Genomic DNA, 17,547 nt, shown 5'->3' with positions numbered 1-17,547 from the left:
AAGTCTGACATTAGCTTTCATAAAATTGGCCTCCAAGTGTCGAAGGCAGTAAGCATTTGGGGAAGAAGGGAAGACTCTCGCAATAACGTTTCACAAGGCCCTTAGACCTGTCCAAGACGAATGTAATTATCTCTGATAATGCTTCATTTTATAAAGCATCACCTAACTTGGAAATGAACCACGTCCAATTGGCATCGGTCTCGTTATCGACAATACCGAAGGCGACATGGAAAAAATCATTGTTTCCATTTTTGCCTGTGGCACCCAGTAGAGTACCCCGATACTTTCCAAAGAGGTGGGTACCATCGACAAACAGCAGCGGCCTACAAGCCCTCTTGAAACCCACAATACACTCATTGAAAGAAAAAAATGCACGTTTAAAACGCTCATTATCTCTTTCCACAATCGCAATGCTACCAGGGTTTATCTCAACCACTTTATTCACATACCAAAGCAACAAATCGTAGCTGGAGATATCGTTGCTGTCGAGGATCACCCGGGCATGCTCTTTTTCCAACCAAGCCTTCTTGTATGGAATGTGGACACCATGTTCCCGCAACATGACCTTGTACAAAGGCCAGTCCTTGAGCTTCTAAATCACTCGTGCGCTTACCCATTTTTTGGACGCTTTCGGATGTGACACAGATCCAATTCCACCACCGCAAGAGTGTGACGGGTGCATTGTCTTGATTCTAAAAGTATTTTTATTATATTCCTTTGATGCATGAAGGCGCCATTCATAACCACTGCCAGCGCATTCCACAGTCACCTGGTGTTTTTCGTTCTTCAGGAATTTGAAGTCAAAATTCCGTTTGATTGCAAAATTCTAAAGTGCATCTTTGAAATGTTCAATGCCTTGAAAACATTGTCCGATATCCAACGATAACACTTCAAATTGATCTGACGAGGAAGGAAGGTATGCCACACCGTCAGGGTCGCCATGAGGTGGAACAGAAGTGCTCCCAGAATCCGAATTCCTACCAACACTTTAGTTTAAAAGAAAACGATCAAGATTTTAAGAAGAAACATAAAATTGTTAAACGATAACTATAAAATTTAAAGGTTAAAACAAATATTTAACCATAAACATAATAATTTAAGTGGAGAAAACAGTTTTTAAATTGAGACTTGATATAGTTAAACAGAAACTGGGATAATTAAACAATAATTAACTTATACAACTAGATAAACATAAAAAAGAAGAACCTTAGAGGGAGAAGAACTCTTTTTCAATAGGATACAATGGCACATTATCTGTCTCAACTACAAGATCGACTACATAGCTTTTGAAGATGGAGTACACGTGACACATGCGCTGGTAGGGGTGGCAAAACGGGTTAGCGGGTCGTGTTCGTGTCGGGTTGACCTGTGAATCTGACACGTTTAACCCTGACACGAACACGACACGATTATTAAACGGGTAATTTTTTAGAACACGAACACGACACGTCTAAAACCCGTGGCGACACGCATTACCCGACACGCTTTAACACGTTTAAGTCTTAAATAGGTCAATACAACCCTGTTTATCCGTTTTAAAAACACGACACGCTTTAACACGCCACACCCGACACGACTGACGCGACACGCAATTTTTTTAATCAAAACATTTTTAAAAATCCAAACTAACATTAAACATAAAATACTTAAACATCATATTTGCCGTGAGAATAATTCAATTAATTTATCAAGTTTACTATCATACACATTTACCTATTCATATTAAACGGGTTAACCGTGTCATATACATGTCAACCCGTTTATGACACAAACCCGCTTAATTTAGGCGTGTCATAAACGGGTCGACCCGTTTATGACACTAACCCGTTTAACCCAAACCCAAACCCTCCTAAGACCGTGTCGTGTCGTGTCGTGTCGTGTAAACGTGTCGTGTCAAAAATTGCCACCCCTATGCGCTGGAAATCAATTAACTTCGTTTTCTGTTGGACAAATAGTTTTATGTCCATCAGGTGTGATAAACTTCACCCTGACTAGGGAAATATCGAGACCCCATCACTCACATATCTCAGCTAACACTGATTTCCAAGAAATCAGCGCCGTGAACATTAGCACTCGTCCCTCCCCGTTGTATCTAGCAATAATACAAAAACTCTCCATAATAGCCCTGCATTTTTATAAATTGTTATTCCCTCCCACAGAATGATCAAAGTGAGAGCAACGAAGAAATTCTCACCTTATCGAGAAACCGGCAGAACTTAAATCCAACAAACCAAATGAGGAGGAGAAGAAGAAGACGATGTAATAGGCCTTCTAAACTTTGTTTGACAAAAAGCAAACAGGAAGACCAAAAAAAATGCAAAATTGTATACATAAAGATCGGACATGATGTGATTTGAGTAAATTTTCCCACCATTTGCAAAGGCAAAAATAAAATTTCATATCATGAACTCACTTGAAGTGACCGATAGAGGGTAAAAATAAATTTAAACTATAACGAAAGGGTTGTCTGGGATGTACAAAAGTTGAAAGGGGTTCTTAAGAATTTTTGAAAATCATAAAGGTTAAACAATAATTTTATTATTATTATTATTATTATTATTATTATTATTATTATATTTTTTCCCCCTCCGGGCCTCCTTTTAGTAATAATAATTCCTTTTAGTAATAATAATTGATATTTAATTTGACAGATAAATACAAGTAAGAATCTCGGAGTCTGATTTTTACAAAAAACATATGGTACTTTTATAATATATATGGTAATAATTTTGTCATCTTTGGATAAATATTATTTTGCCATTTTTTTTATAGTATACTAATTTTTTTTTTTTTACTCACATTAAAATATGCACCACTTGAGTTAGGTTGGGCTTCTATATAACACGCTATTTTTTTGCAGTAAATTTTAGTAAAACAAGGCACATCCTGACAATGATCAAATCCATGTTGAAACTTCAATGGCAACAAATCAAAGAATTGGTTGACTACAAACCCAACTTGAACAATGAAAATAAAAGGGGAAAAAGAACTTGAGATGAGATCAGATGAGATGCTGCACAACTTTTTTATATGTAAACAATATTATATGAATAAGAAGGCATATTTGTACATTTGGACAGAGATTTTGTAAGTATACCCAGACTTCACTTCACCTTTGTAATGAGTGTGATGCCGCTAATAGAGCAGCACCTACGCCTGATCCATCTTCAGTTACTCTGAGAACTACATTTGGTGCAACTTCCTCCCCCAATATTTCGGCCACTGCCTCATGTAGGTACTCTCTGAACGATGAATAGCTCACGTACAGAGCACCTTCAATGGCCACCACCGTTCGCTTTGGTTTGCCTCGTACTCTTCCGCTCGCAACCCCACCGCTCCCATCTCTTCCAATTTTCTTTAGTATTCCGACAATGCCTGCTGCAGCCAGCCGGGCAGCCCTTTGGGTTACCACATCGCATACTCTTACAACAAGTCTGCGAGCCTTGAGAGAAACGTTGGGCAACTGAAAGATGAGCAGCCGATGAAAAGTTTAGAGCTAGATCAGTCATTAGTGACAGATTTCTGATTCTGGATAAATCAGTGTATGTATATACAGGATGTACCTTCAACTCATCCAACAGTATTCTCTCAGCCACTTTCAAGTCAGGAGTGCTGTCTTCATGCATGGAGGCCATCAAAGGTGTGCTACATTATTGAAATGAGAGAACTTTATAAGATTTCCAATTTTATTAGCTTGATCAAATGCAGAAACATGGAGAAGCTTTTAATGGTGATCGACAAAATGGCTTAAGTTCAACAAGTGCAACTCAAATCCACGATCAAGAAGATGTATAAACTATAAAACGATGTGATCTCAGTATAATGTAGGTTTCATTTGGTCAAGCTAGTCATTTGGTAGAAGAGGTATAAAAGCAAATAAGAATGATTTGTAGGGGTATTATAAGCAAATACGATGATTTTATATATGATGTTCCAAAAAAATTTAAGGGATAAGCAAAATCAATTTTTACATGAATTATGTTCAAGAAATCGATCACCAAAACAAAGGGCAAGAACAATTCAAATGGTTATGAAGAGTATGATACATAGAAATATAAACATTAGAACTATGGCATAAGCAAAAGCCTTCTAGGTATAATGTCCTCTCAAACATAGAACAGAGCTTAATGCCTAATAATAGTTCAGAAATCTGAATAAATTGGACCTCCAATTAAAACATGCAAAAGATAGCTATAGCATGACTACCAAACCCATAAGCATAATCACAAGTCAAAGGCCATTTATATGAATTAGTGTCGAAAGTGAGTAATTAAGAGAACAACGGTTGTTATGATTGCTAGAGTTCATGTCCCAAACACATCAGATGAAAGCCAAAGCACAGGAAAAAGAGCATAGGTACAGACCTCAATATGAATGGGGTTGATAAATGATGAGCACTTTCACCAAAGATATCGGATTGTTGAGACATTCTGAGAAGCACTCTTCTTACAATGTCCCCCAAATACATTCCTGAAATCATTTTCTCAAAACCCTGCAGAATGATGACATGTTTATATGCTGAACTTCTAATCCAAAGATTCAACAAGCAATGCAGGGAAAACACATCAAGAAAACCTTGCCTGATCATATTGATTTGGGCTTTCATCATCAAGATCAAAATCATAAGGTGTTCTGGGCAAATGTGATGACCAAAAATTTCCCCATTCCATGTTAATAACCTGATCACAAAAATGAACAATTAAAAAAGAGAATAATAAGTATTAATAAACCGTTAAGAATGTAAGGACAGAAGTGTTGTCTTTTCTAGCTAAGGACCAAATATTTCATCAACTAGAGCACTCAAATAAATAAATAAAAGTCAAAAATAAATAAATAAAATACCATTTCATCAGAATTTGTAAGAAGCCCTTGACATTTAATTATTGCATCAGTGCGTTCAACGTAGCAGGCATTGGTACCCGTTCCAATAATCACTGCAGCCACAGTGTCTTCATCTTCATAATGACCAAGAGCTAATGTCCCCACAGTATCATTAACCTGCTTCATAAAAAGGAATTAAGTTCAAAAACAACCAGTTAGTTCCGTGCCATACAATTGACAAATAAGAGTAAACCATTAAGATAAAAATGCAAAAGCAAACAAAATCATCTTTTGAAAGCATAAGCTCCACAAAGCAGTAGGCTACCCAATCTTTTCCCCCCAAAACTAGTTACCTCATTTACCATCCTAATGCTGTTGCCAACCAAAGTATATCATGTTTAAGTTACAAAAGGAGCTCACAGACTACCCAACTAGAATGAAATATACAACTCAATCAACATTTCCAAGGTGAAAGATCTTAAACAGCATCCTTTGAAGTAAGTTGGTGTTAAAGGGTCTTTTTGTGTGTGATAAGGTACCATTCATACATAATTAAATCTAGAGATACAAAAATGTCATAAGAACAAACAAACAAGAAAGAAATTTTCATGTGTGAGATGTTAACATTGTACAAAATTACAATTAGAGATAGAGACATCTTAGATAGACGTCAAACATGGATACAGTTACAGTCAATAAACAAGAACTTTTCAAATATTTATTACCAAGGTATACTTCCACAATTAAAATACAAGCATTCAGTTTAGCACATCAACCACAATATGCAAGGAAAAGCAAGACAATCACTAATAAATGTTCAAGAAGAGTGCCATGAATGTGGACTTCTATAATAGAATGATTGGAGAGCAATCAAATCATACCAATGCTGCAACCTGCATTTCCAAACCGCTCTTTATTAGGGCTTCATGTAAACATTGGGCAACATCCTTTCCATTCTAAATTAAGAAAGAGAACTTGTGAACCATGTACAGTAAAAAAATCAATTACTCTAATAAGTATATTTAAAAAAAAGTTGTGTGGATATTTCACAGCTAATAACAGAACAATCACCTGCTTACAATTGAGGAAAAAAATGGATCAATGAGGCTGTAGAACAAACTGCTAGAAACTATTAAATCAGATATTAAAGCATACTCAAGGAACACATGGGATGGTCAGCTGCACCTCATACAAAGCACACAGGCCGATAGTACAAATATTATGAACAAGAAGTTAGTTTAGAAATCAGCAGAGAACATTCCAAAGGATATAAGTTCTGACTTAGAACAGCTAATATTTAATTTTACAATCTTTAATGTTGCAAATACCAAAACTATATGGCATAAGATTTTTTTTTTTTTTAAATGAAAACCTTGTAGCAAAAAAAAAAAAGAAGAAAAAATCCTAAGGAAAAGAGATCAGACCCTAATTCATAATCTTCACGTACTAATCAGTGCAACTTAAAATTGCTTGATTTCAGGTTTTCAACTAGTGTTAACTACAACAACTAAACCCAGATGTAAAACTAACATATAAAATATCTAACTCCATCTTGTTTTCATCTTAACTTTTCTAAAAATACAGTATCATAAAGAAACTGCACTTAGTTCTAACTCTAAAAACTCAAACCTCAAGAGATTTAAACCAAAGAAAACAAGAAAGCTCGGGATGTGTGTGTTGGTTTTTCTTTGGTGGCCACACAATATAGAAACAATAAACAAAACCACTTGTTCACTTCTATAAATCAGATGACACATGCAACCAAAACCTTTCAATTGATTTCAAATATAGAAACAAGAAACAAACCTTCCTGTTCACTTCTATAAATCAGATGATACATACAACCAATGCCTTTCAACTGATTTACAAAATCATATTGCTCATGGAGCCCAACAATTAAGATGTGACTAATCACCAAGCAAAAGTTCAATTAGTTAGGTTGAAGAACATGAAACACAAAATAACAAAAAACCAGCTACCAGTAAAGGCTTTGAAGGGAAGACACATGATATGAAAACAGTAGGCTCAATGGCTTTCCATCCTAAGGAAACACTGAAATAAAATCAATCATTAACAAATAAACATAAACTCACAGCGTCTTCAATTGCAAATTCTTTTGTCCACTTGACAAGAGTGCCAGAAGAAATAGACAATTGTTTGAGAGGAAAAGGAAATGTGAATCCAAGCTCCTTTATTGTGTCATCTGATTGCCCAGAACCTTCGTCATCTTTTTCAACTAAACGTTTCAGGGTCATGGCAAGAAAATCAAAAAGTCCCTGCACACAAGATGATTTATTGCTTTTTACCATGAGAGGCATTATATGCTGAGAAGAAGGAAGAAAAAATCATATTATGATGACAGCAGCAATTACCTCAATAGTACTGGCCACCAAATCTTGAGGAATTATTTGGTATTCATCATGGTGCTTCATGATCGTTGACCTTGTACCTCCTAGCTCAACTTTCAACACTCTAAAATTAGCGCCTCCAAGATGAAGAGCATAATAGGTACCTTTTTCATTCCTAAAAACACAAATATCATATTGTAAAAAGTTTTGAATAAAATGTAAGGGATTATTCTAGTACAAAAGAGAATAAAGGAAAGAACTGCAAACATAAAAAAGCAGAACATCTCATAGGATTATGTAATCAAAACACCCTTTTCTGGCATTGAGGATTTTTCCGCGAACTTTGAATCAAAAGAAATGTCAGACCAAAAACGAGCAGAATTATTTTCCAAAGAATTCTCCTGTGCTGCTCTCTGTTATGCCCTTGATTACACACTGCGTGTCAAGAATTGAAAGTGTGATTTCCTATTGATAAACGGGCTTCTCAACCAACTAAAAAATTGGTGCTACTGTTAAACCCCAAAGCATAAATAAATGTCCCTTTTTTCATAGATAACCCTATGCCCTATGCCCTATGCCCTATGCTGAAATAAAATAAAATTAGATAAAAGATTAGAAATATCAAAGAAATAATTAAAAACAGTCAGATAAGACACCCAGTTGAATGCTTAACTCTAAAATCCACTCATTAAAAAATGCCTGTTTTTTTGATATAGACTGCAATAACTAGTTTGTGATTGACATTCAAGCGAAGGATCAGAAACCTTTATGAAAGCTCCAATCTACAGCCCACTTGCGAACAAATGTCTTGTCTTTTTTTTTGTGTGTATTTGTTATGCTAGATTACACTGTGCTGAATCATAATATAATCAGAGAAAAGGTGACTGAGAAGATACAAAGAACAAGTTGCAATCAACATTCAAAGAGAGTATTAGGAACCTTGCTGAATACTCTACCCATAAAAGTATAAAACCACAATAACCTCAATCAATCAAAATATGATAAAATAAATAAAAAGAAAAGTAATTAAACTCTAAAACATGGAAAATCTTAACAAATGAGATTTTTTCCACAATGAAATAACTGCTTGCGTCATGTTATCTCCAATAGGCATAAGCATCATCCTTTCTGCCTTAAACAATCATTCTTGACCCATCTATGGCCAAAAATATAGTGTAGCACTGCGTGTGCTAAGTAAATCGTGAGCGTCTATATAATCTGTTACAAGGGACAGCTTTAGCATGAATTCTTTAAGGACACGGACATGCATGGACATGTTCTCTAACTAGAGTGGTGCATGGACAAAAACATCAATTATCTCTGTGTCAAATCAGGCATTGCTGACAGTTACATGTTACAGTAGCAACCTATCTCTTAGAGCAGTATAACATGACAAAGGCAATGCATTTAAAGAAGCATAGTTACGCAGCCCAATCAAAAGTTTCAACGAGTCCATCATTAATTACTCTATTACCGTAACAATTATTGCTTCTTGCTAATTGATCGTCAGCTAATTTTGATAGGCAAATGTTAAAAATGCAACTTTAGCAAACTCGACTATATGGCTATTGCTAAATAAGAAATATACACCTGGAATCCAAATCAAAACATTATCAAACAAGAACTATGATTAGCTAGCAATGTATTCAAGAGGACCTCCCAAACAAATAATCAGAACCTTGAAAGGCAAGAAAAACAAAAATCTTCCAACACGCCAGCCAAATTTCCATTCAAACACTTCAAGAAACAGCAGCTTCCAGCCCCATACACCTTCTATTCACCAAATCATCAATCAAGATAAAAAAAGAAAGCAAGAAATCAGATGTATGAAGCCTGGTCATACCCATTAGGGAGGGCATCAACGAAGGTCAAAAGCATCCTAAGTTTACTCCCACCATCAGACGCCAATCCAGCATGCATCTCCACCGCCATGGCATCCACCACCTGTCGCAGCCTAGAAACGGGCGTAGCACAACCCTCCTCAAACTCTTTAAGCACAGCAACAGCCCTAGCCCAACCTCTGCGACTCCTCACTCTCCTCCACACCGCCACCACTGCGATCCCACTAGCCACCACCGCACACCCCACAGCCAGTCCCAACCCCACCCTCCCCATTCCCCCCAAACCCAGGCACCTCTCAAACCATCCCCTGCCACCGCTCGTCGCGCATGCGAGGTTCTCGTCCAGTGCTCTAGAGCCACAGCGCTGATGGAGAACAAGAAGAAGAAACGAAGAAGAAGAAGGAGAAGCGGAGGGGGGGTTGGGGTATTTTATTTTAAGCTAAGTTTTTCATATAGTCCCTAAGAAATTTACTTCTTCTCAAATACTCACTGTAATTTTTTTTCTTTTATAATTTTAATCCCTCTTTTTTAAAAATATTTCCTTTTACATCCTTTACTTGTTTATTATTATTCTAATTTAAAAATTCGTACACTAACGCGAATTTTTTTAAAAAAAGTGAGGGAAATTGTAAGGACGTGATAGTATTTTAAAAAAATGGTAATTTTGAACGTTTTGAAAAATGAAAGGATCTTTTATACAGGTTGAAAGGATAGAGGGACTAATTGTTACTTTTTTATTTTAAGGGGTGGGGGGCCAAGAGGTGGGTTGGCGTGGGTGGCCCCCGCATCCTCGGAACGGCGCTTTTCGAAACGACCGAAAGGACCGATTTGCCCCTGAGTTAATCGAGTAATGACCGATGCGGACATGGGATTATTGTTTTGACTTGTGTCGGTTCTCCCGGAAAGAACTATCATCATCGATTTCTTGCCTCGAGATCTGTGTTTTTTCACTGTCTCGAGACAATCTAACGGTCTGGATTTGATTATAAGTGAACTAGATGCCGACTTTAGTGATGAACCGATGGTGGTGGTGGTGGGGATTGTTACAACTTAAGCTGAGGTTTTAAATGATTTTACAGTTCTGCCACCGCATTAAGTGGGCCTGCCACGCTGGTCGGGATGGCCCTTTGACCAAATTCTTGGCCAATGATTTCCGTAGGATATTTTTGATCCAACGGTGGCGAAGTTCATGGTTTCTTTGTCTGTGTATATTCATCCACGTGTTTCTTTTTTTTTTCATCCCCCTTTGCTCGTTTCCCGATTCCCTTCCTCGCATGAGAAACGAGGGTGAAAGAGTCATGTGAGTTCAAAAATGAAGGATAAAACCGTAATTTCACGGAAAAAAACAGGGGCGGAGGACAGCTCGGCCACAGTTCCGGACAGGCCCGAACGGCGACGGGAGCTGCGTATCCATACTGCCGTACTATCCAGCTGTCCTCCGCTAATTCCAGCTCAGCTCGCCTTCCCCACCGTACGATTCTCCCTCGATCCCGTCGCCACACCCAGATCTCAAAAACCCCCCAGAAAAATAAAAAATAAAACATATAAGAAATAATTTCTTTGGAATAAAATGTCAGAAATACCCTTGTGTATGGAGGAAATTACAATAGTTTAAGCCTTAGTTCCAACAGCTTCAATTTCTCGCGAGATATTGAGAGGGAAAGAGAACGGTTGGATGGGAGGGAAGGAATAGATCGGACGGTGAGAAGGAGAGAGTGGTTGGGGCTAAGTTGTCCTGAAGGCACATGATGCGTTGGTGAAGTACAAGCTAGCAAAGCTTGTCCTGTGGTTAACAAGAGGGGCTTTGTCTGGTTCCGCGTGACAGCGGACCACTTTTTGGCATGGGGACGGGACTATGAATTATTGGCCTTAATGACGGATTAACATGGGTCATTAGTGACGATTACAGTGAAATCATCCCATTTGGCTATATATGTTTTAGAGATATTATGGGGATTTTGGTTTTATACCCTTATATAATTTATAACTTAATTAGCAGCAAACGCGGTGAAGAGGTAGGTAAATACAAAGGTGTTTTAATTATGATGACTTGATGACGTTTAAGAATTTATCATATGATGTGGGTTAACATAAAGCAATGAAGACCTATCGCATACACCCAAATTGATATATCAAAAATCATAACCCCACAATAGTAAATTCTCCTACCATACAATTCTTAAAAAATGGAGAATATGACTCCCCTCATAAAAAACTCACACTGTGACATAATAAACAGTGAATGAACATTGCTCCACAATATTAAAGACCCGTTTAAACATTGCATGAGCAATATTTCCTCAATATGTGAGCGAGTGGAGTTTCGATCCCATACTTATCCATGCACTACCTAAGTGTTTTACCACCAACACCGTCTAAATAGCCATGCATATATAATTTTATGAAACATATAATTATGCATTACCGTAGAAATGCCAATATTAAAAAATAAATATGATAATTATGTTGTTTTTGTTCTTGTGAAAATTTTGCTTTTAGGTTTTGTTTGATTGAATTTATATTTTTAGCAACAATTTTATGTTCAATTTATCAAACTTTGACTAAGTTAATTTTCAAGTTGAGCACTTCCAATCTCCATGTGAATTATTAATTAAACGAAATCTCTACTTTTCGATCACTCACTATTGATTCGAATAAAAAACAATTATATCAAATTTTGGTACAAACTAAAACCTACTATCTCGCATTTTTTAGTACTTGTCCTTAATGGATGATTCATCCTTTTGCTATTGACTCTTGGGTGTCATTAATACCCCATGTCTATTATTTTTTGTTTTTTTGTCTATTCCTCACCTTCACCATTAGTCGAATTTAAAATCTTAAATCTTGTTCAGTTTGGTTTCCATGATGTTTTTTATATTTTTTTATATAATCTTTCTCATTTTATTTAAGAAACTTGTATTTTATTAAATTTTATTAAAAAAATTAACCAAAATAACATTTGATGTAATTTATTGATAATGAATTTTTAATAATAATAATAATTTGAAATTTTCAAAATAAAAAAAGTGATTTTCTCACTTATGTATTTGGCGATTTTTTTTCATAGATGAATATTAATACGTATTTTGTTTTTGTTTGGGGTCCTTTTAAAAGAGAAAAAAAAAATTGGTCCCACTTTAAATTTGTTCTAATATTATTTAGTACTTAATCACATAGCTTTATGGTATGGCTTCCAATTGAAGGACTATTCACATTAAGTTTTATTTTTATTGCTAGGTATTATTTTTTGTGCCAATTAGAAACACCTTTTACTTTGACCATTGATGGTGTCTTGTTGTAGGTTGTTGGACTTGGACTTGGATGCGGTTCATTTTAATGGTCCCATTTATGTAAATTTTGGGCTAATATTTTTGTTATTTAGATTGAAAATAAATTTAATTTGGTGGTTAAGAACTAAATACATTATGTTTTATTTTATGTACTAAGTAGAACCACCTTTTAGGCTTTTACTTTTATCATTGATGGTGTCTTGTTGTAGGTTGTTGGACTTGGACTTGGATGTAGTTCTTTTTAATGATCCCATTTATGTAAATTTTGGGCTAATATTTTTTGTTATTTAGATTGAAAAATAAATTCAATTTTGTGGTTAAGAACTAAACACAGTATGACTTATTTTATGTACCAAGTAGAACTACCTTTCAGGCTTTTACTTTTATCATTGATGGTGTCTTGTTGTAGGTTGTTGGACTTGGACTTGGATGTAGTTCTTTTAATGATCCCCTTTATGTAAATTTTTGGGCTATTATTTTTGTTATTTAGATTGAAAAATAAATTTAATTTGGTGCTTAAGAACTAAACACATTATGTTTTATTTTTACCAAATAGAACCACCTTTTACTTTTATCATTGATGGTGTCTTGTTGTAGCATGTTGGACTTGGACTTGGGTGTAGTTCTATTTAATGATCCCATTTATGGAAATTTTGGGCTAATATTTTTGTTATTTAGATTGAAAAATAAATTTAATTTGGTGGTTAAGAACTAAACATATTATGTTTTAATTTATGTAACAAATGGAACTACCTTTTACTTTGATTATTGATGGTGTCTTATTGTATGTTGTTGGACTTGGACTTGGATGTAGTTATATTTAATGATCCCATTTATGGATATTTTGGGCTAATATTTTTATTATTTAAATTGAAAAATAAATTTAATTTGGCGGTTAAGAACTAAATAAATATATGATGTGGTACTTTGCATTATAGGTGCATGATCTTCCAAAATCTTTTTGAAGCATTTATTTATGATTTGTCATTTTTCTTTTGTTGTTGAATAAGTGTAGGGTTGCAAATTTAAAAATAGATGAATGATTCCAATAATAGAAAAGCCCTTCTTATAGATGCATTTGGATTGTCTTTAATTAATAGTTTTGTCCTACTAAAGTCATTTTCATTTATATATATATATATATAAAAAATGAATAAATTGGACATATATTATTCATATTGTATTTTTATTTTTTTAATAAATGTGGATAAGCCATAAACTTTTAACAAATGTATTGGAAAGGAACCGAACTTTGATGTTCACGTGGGGAAAAAATAAACAACCTCCCTTGTATTATAGGGGTGGTTATATATTTGTAAATTTATAATTATTGGGAACAAAAATTCTATTAAATGTGTGGTATATTTTTTTTAAAGAATCATTTTGGTATATTTGTTTGGTGGTATAATAAAGGATTTGGTTTTACGTCCAAATTGGGCGTAAGTCAAAATCCCAGGAGTTGAAAATCCTTATGTGATGTATATATGTGTATTTTTATATTAATATGTATATACACATATATATATATACATATACATACATATACATACATACATATACATATATACACTTATGTATATATACATATATACATATGCATATATGCATATACACACATGTATACATATACCTATACATAGCATGTTTACATATACATATACTCATATACATATATACATATACTTCTACACATATATATATATATATATACATATATACATATATACACTTCTACATATATACATATATACATATATACATATGCATATACACACATGTATACATATACATATACTCATATACATATATGTATATATATGCATATATTCATGTATACACACATGTACATTTACTTATATATATTGATATACATGTACATACATGTGTATATATACACACATATACATATACTTATACACGTGTTTTTCAATTCTACATTTACAAATCCTTCCAAACAAACGCATCTTATAGCATTAATTCCAGCTACACTAACTAAACACAAGATTTGACTACTAATGTAGTTTTTGAAAACCAAGATTTCCAATTATCAGTTATGGCGAAAAATCCACTGCATTTAAAATTACATCCAACCAAACGACGCCTTATTGTAAAACTTATTTGAGAGAAATTTTTATTTGCATATATTGAGTAAGTAAAAACCTTTTCTTTTTATACAACAAATAGGTGATAAGCGCCCTCATTAAAGTTAAAGAAAGACAGAGATGTACACAGATATGGAGCAAGCTCAATAAGAACTTATGTTGTTACCTTACATGAGTTTTAAGAATCGATCTTGGGGGTTCTTTGAAACAAACACCTTAAGTAAAGGACCCGTTATTAATTGATCAAGAGGCCATTGGCAAAACTTGTTATTTTTCTCAATCAATAATTGAGAAAATATTTTAAATAAAATAATAATTGAGTAAACTATATTTTAACTAAAAAGCTCTTGTTAGAAAAAGAAAATTATATTTCCTCATGCTTTTTTCTAATTCTCATTGTCATCTATCTACAATTCATTTATTAAAACGCCAAAAAAAAAGTGCAGCATTTAGGAAATTTTCTTAAATATTGAGTTGATGGAAAAAATTTTATGTGAATTGACCAAATTTTAATTTAATTAATACTAATTACAATTAAAAATTTTAAAAATTATAAATTTAGTATTCTAATTAATTATTTTTTATTAATTTTAATAAATTGTAAAGTATGATTATTTAACATATTTATTTAAATAGTTAAATCATGTAAAGGAATTACAATATATTAGGTCAATGGGGATTGGGGTTGAACTCCTTTTCTTTTGCCTTCAAATGCTTTTCTATTCCAAAATTACTTCTACTTCTCTCACACACACACACACACACACAAAAAAGACTATAAAAAAATTTCAATATTTATTTTTATTTTTTTGAGGGAAAAAAAAATCCAAATGAACCCAAGAAAGTATGGATTTAAAATGGTTATATGATAAAAATCTAACTCCTAGCTCCTAGAACTAGGCCTTTGATCATTTTATGGAAATAATCCAGCATTAAAGAGATAAAAGGCCATTGAAATTATTCTTCATAAAAAGAAAAAAAAAAGTGAAAAATAATTGAGAGGGTTCATGACTCAAAATCCCTCTAATAAGTTTCTTGGAAACCACCACCCTCTTTTTCTCTAGTTGAAAGAGCACCCTTAAAAAGTGACCTTTTTGGAATTATTATTATTAATTTTAATATCATGTTTATTCAAATTAAAGTGGCCTAACATCCCAATGAAATTCATGGCAAGAGCTAAGTCATACTTCACTATATACCTTTAATTTAGAATAATAAATAAATAAAAGCAAATGGTATATCAGTAAACTTAGTCAAGGTCATCTAACATGAACCAATTTAAAAGCAGTGGTACATTAGTAAACGCAAGAAAAGTAGATGAAAATCATAGGCATTAACAAAGTCACTTTTTTTTTTTTCTCCTCACTTACTCGACAGTAAAATTTTGAAAAAGCAAAATAAAAAAAAAGGCAAATCCTATGATTCTATCTATATGTGAAATTATTTGGCTTTATATCACTTTGTTTGCAATAATCATAACTCAAAATTTGTGAATATTGAATTACAATAACGAATTTGGAATCTACGAATATTTAATATGTGGGACATTGGGAGGTCAAATCCCCTTCCATGTACGGTGAATAATATGAATACTGGCTTATCTATTTTATTATAAAAAAATTTAAAAAAAATTCATCTAAAAACCTGTTGTCTAACATTTAAATTTTTTATACAACTGTGGTAGATTTATATAAAGTTTAGTTAGCATAATTGACTTGTATGAAACATATAAAAATTAGTTATTAAAAATAGACAATTAATTTAGAATTTAAAAATGTTAAATATGATGAAAAGATCTATTATCTAACGTGTATATTCTTTGTTATGTTTCAGTGGATTTATTATATAAGGTTTAATCAACATAGTTGGCTTGTATGAAATATATAAAATTTGTTATTGATATATATATATATATATATATATATAAATTTTACTTATTGTTTGTAGATTTATATTTTAAAAAGATAAAATCATAAATAAAAATATATTTCAATTAGTAACTTAAAAATGGTACTAGTTTTTGCATATATATATATATATATAATAAGTTATTCTTTTAACTAAGAAGTGTGCAACTTGGAAGAAATTTTACTTATCTTATAATTTCTAAATTTAAACATGAGTTTGTTTGTTATTATTTTTTTAATATGGACAAAGCATTTTAGCGGAGGCATGCCTTAAATCAGCAACGGCAAATATTATACCAACTCTACATTGTGTAAATGATAATCAACAATGGATCTTCATCTATCAAAATATTGTCAAAATTTTAATTTTATGTTATACAAATAAATAAGAAGGAGGTTGTTAAGGAAACAGGCCTCCAAGAGAGACTGATCTTCTTTTCTGACTTTCCAACAAGATATAGCTTAGTGTGAGCTGTGAAGCAGGTAGTCCTTCCAACTCATTCTTGCAGCATCTTGTCTCCTCATCCCTAATTAAGTTCACAACATATAAATGATAAGGGCTCTATGCTAATCCCCATTACTATTTTTTTGACAAAAACCATCATAAATTTTGGGTCATGCCCAATTTTGGAAAGTGGTGTGCATATTTAAATTAACTAATCAAATCAAATTAATTTTGTTTATGTAATTTTATTGATATTTAAATCAGTCTATTCAGTTGTTTCTTAGTATATTTCTCACCTTAAATTGAATTAACTAGCCCAATAAAATCAATTTAGTTTATTTGGCTCTAATAATTTAGATTTAAAACAGTGAGTTATGCTTTTCTTTAAAAAATTATTTTCAAATTATCTCTTTAATTTATCTTTAATTTTATCTTAAGTTGAACAAATTTATTTTAAATTAATTGAAAGTCATCAACCATTGGTTACGACATAAGAGTGCTAAAGGGGAGTGCAAAGGTTTGAATTCTTTCTCCGGCAGTATTATTTCTATACTGTTCACGCACTGCACACTTGGGTCAAATACTGTTCATCAATATTGTTTACGGTGTAGGAGTGGGTCTCATATAGAAAAAACAATTATGGTTTCACCTCTTCAAGGTTACAGGGCAAAAAAAATTTTTAAGAGGTCTATGAGCCACTATAACTGGAACTGGTGCAGCATGTCCCTTTGACAATCTCTTAAATAAAGACGCTTATCGCCTATTCGTCAAATAATAATAAGGGAAAATT

General features: G+C 33.3%; 1 protein-coding gene across 1 annotated transcript; it reads right to left on the bottom strand.

Annotated features, from left to right (window-relative positions):
• Positions 1-2,884: 2,884 nt before the first annotated feature.
• LOC120265697 (hexokinase-3-like) lies at positions 2,885-9,284 on the bottom strand. The gene is made up of 9 exons (XM_039273645.1): positions 9,013-9,284; positions 7,194-7,344; positions 6,915-7,097; positions 5,703-5,777; positions 4,843-4,998; positions 4,581-4,679; positions 4,365-4,492; positions 3,564-3,645; positions 2,885-3,463 (listed from the first exon to the last, which is right to left on the bottom strand). The coding sequence occupies exons 1-9, from the start codon at positions 9,282-9,284 to the stop codon at positions 3,110-3,112; spliced, it is 1,500 nt and encodes a 499-aa protein (XP_039129579.1). The 3' UTR covers positions 2,885-3,109.
• Positions 9,285-17,547: the final 8,263 nt, after the last annotated feature.

Source organism: Dioscorea cayenensis, chromosome 7 (assembly GCF_009730915.1).
Source record: "Dioscorea cayenensis subsp. rotundata cultivar TDr96_F1 chromosome 7, TDr96_F1_v2_PseudoChromosome.rev07_lg8_w22 25.fasta, whole genome shotgun sequence".
NCBI classification, from domain to species: Eukaryota; Viridiplantae; Streptophyta; class Magnoliopsida; order Dioscoreales; family Dioscoreaceae; genus Dioscorea; species Dioscorea cayenensis.
Note: the sequence above shows the minus strand (reverse complement) of the source record. Positions and strands in the feature narration are given on the sequence as shown.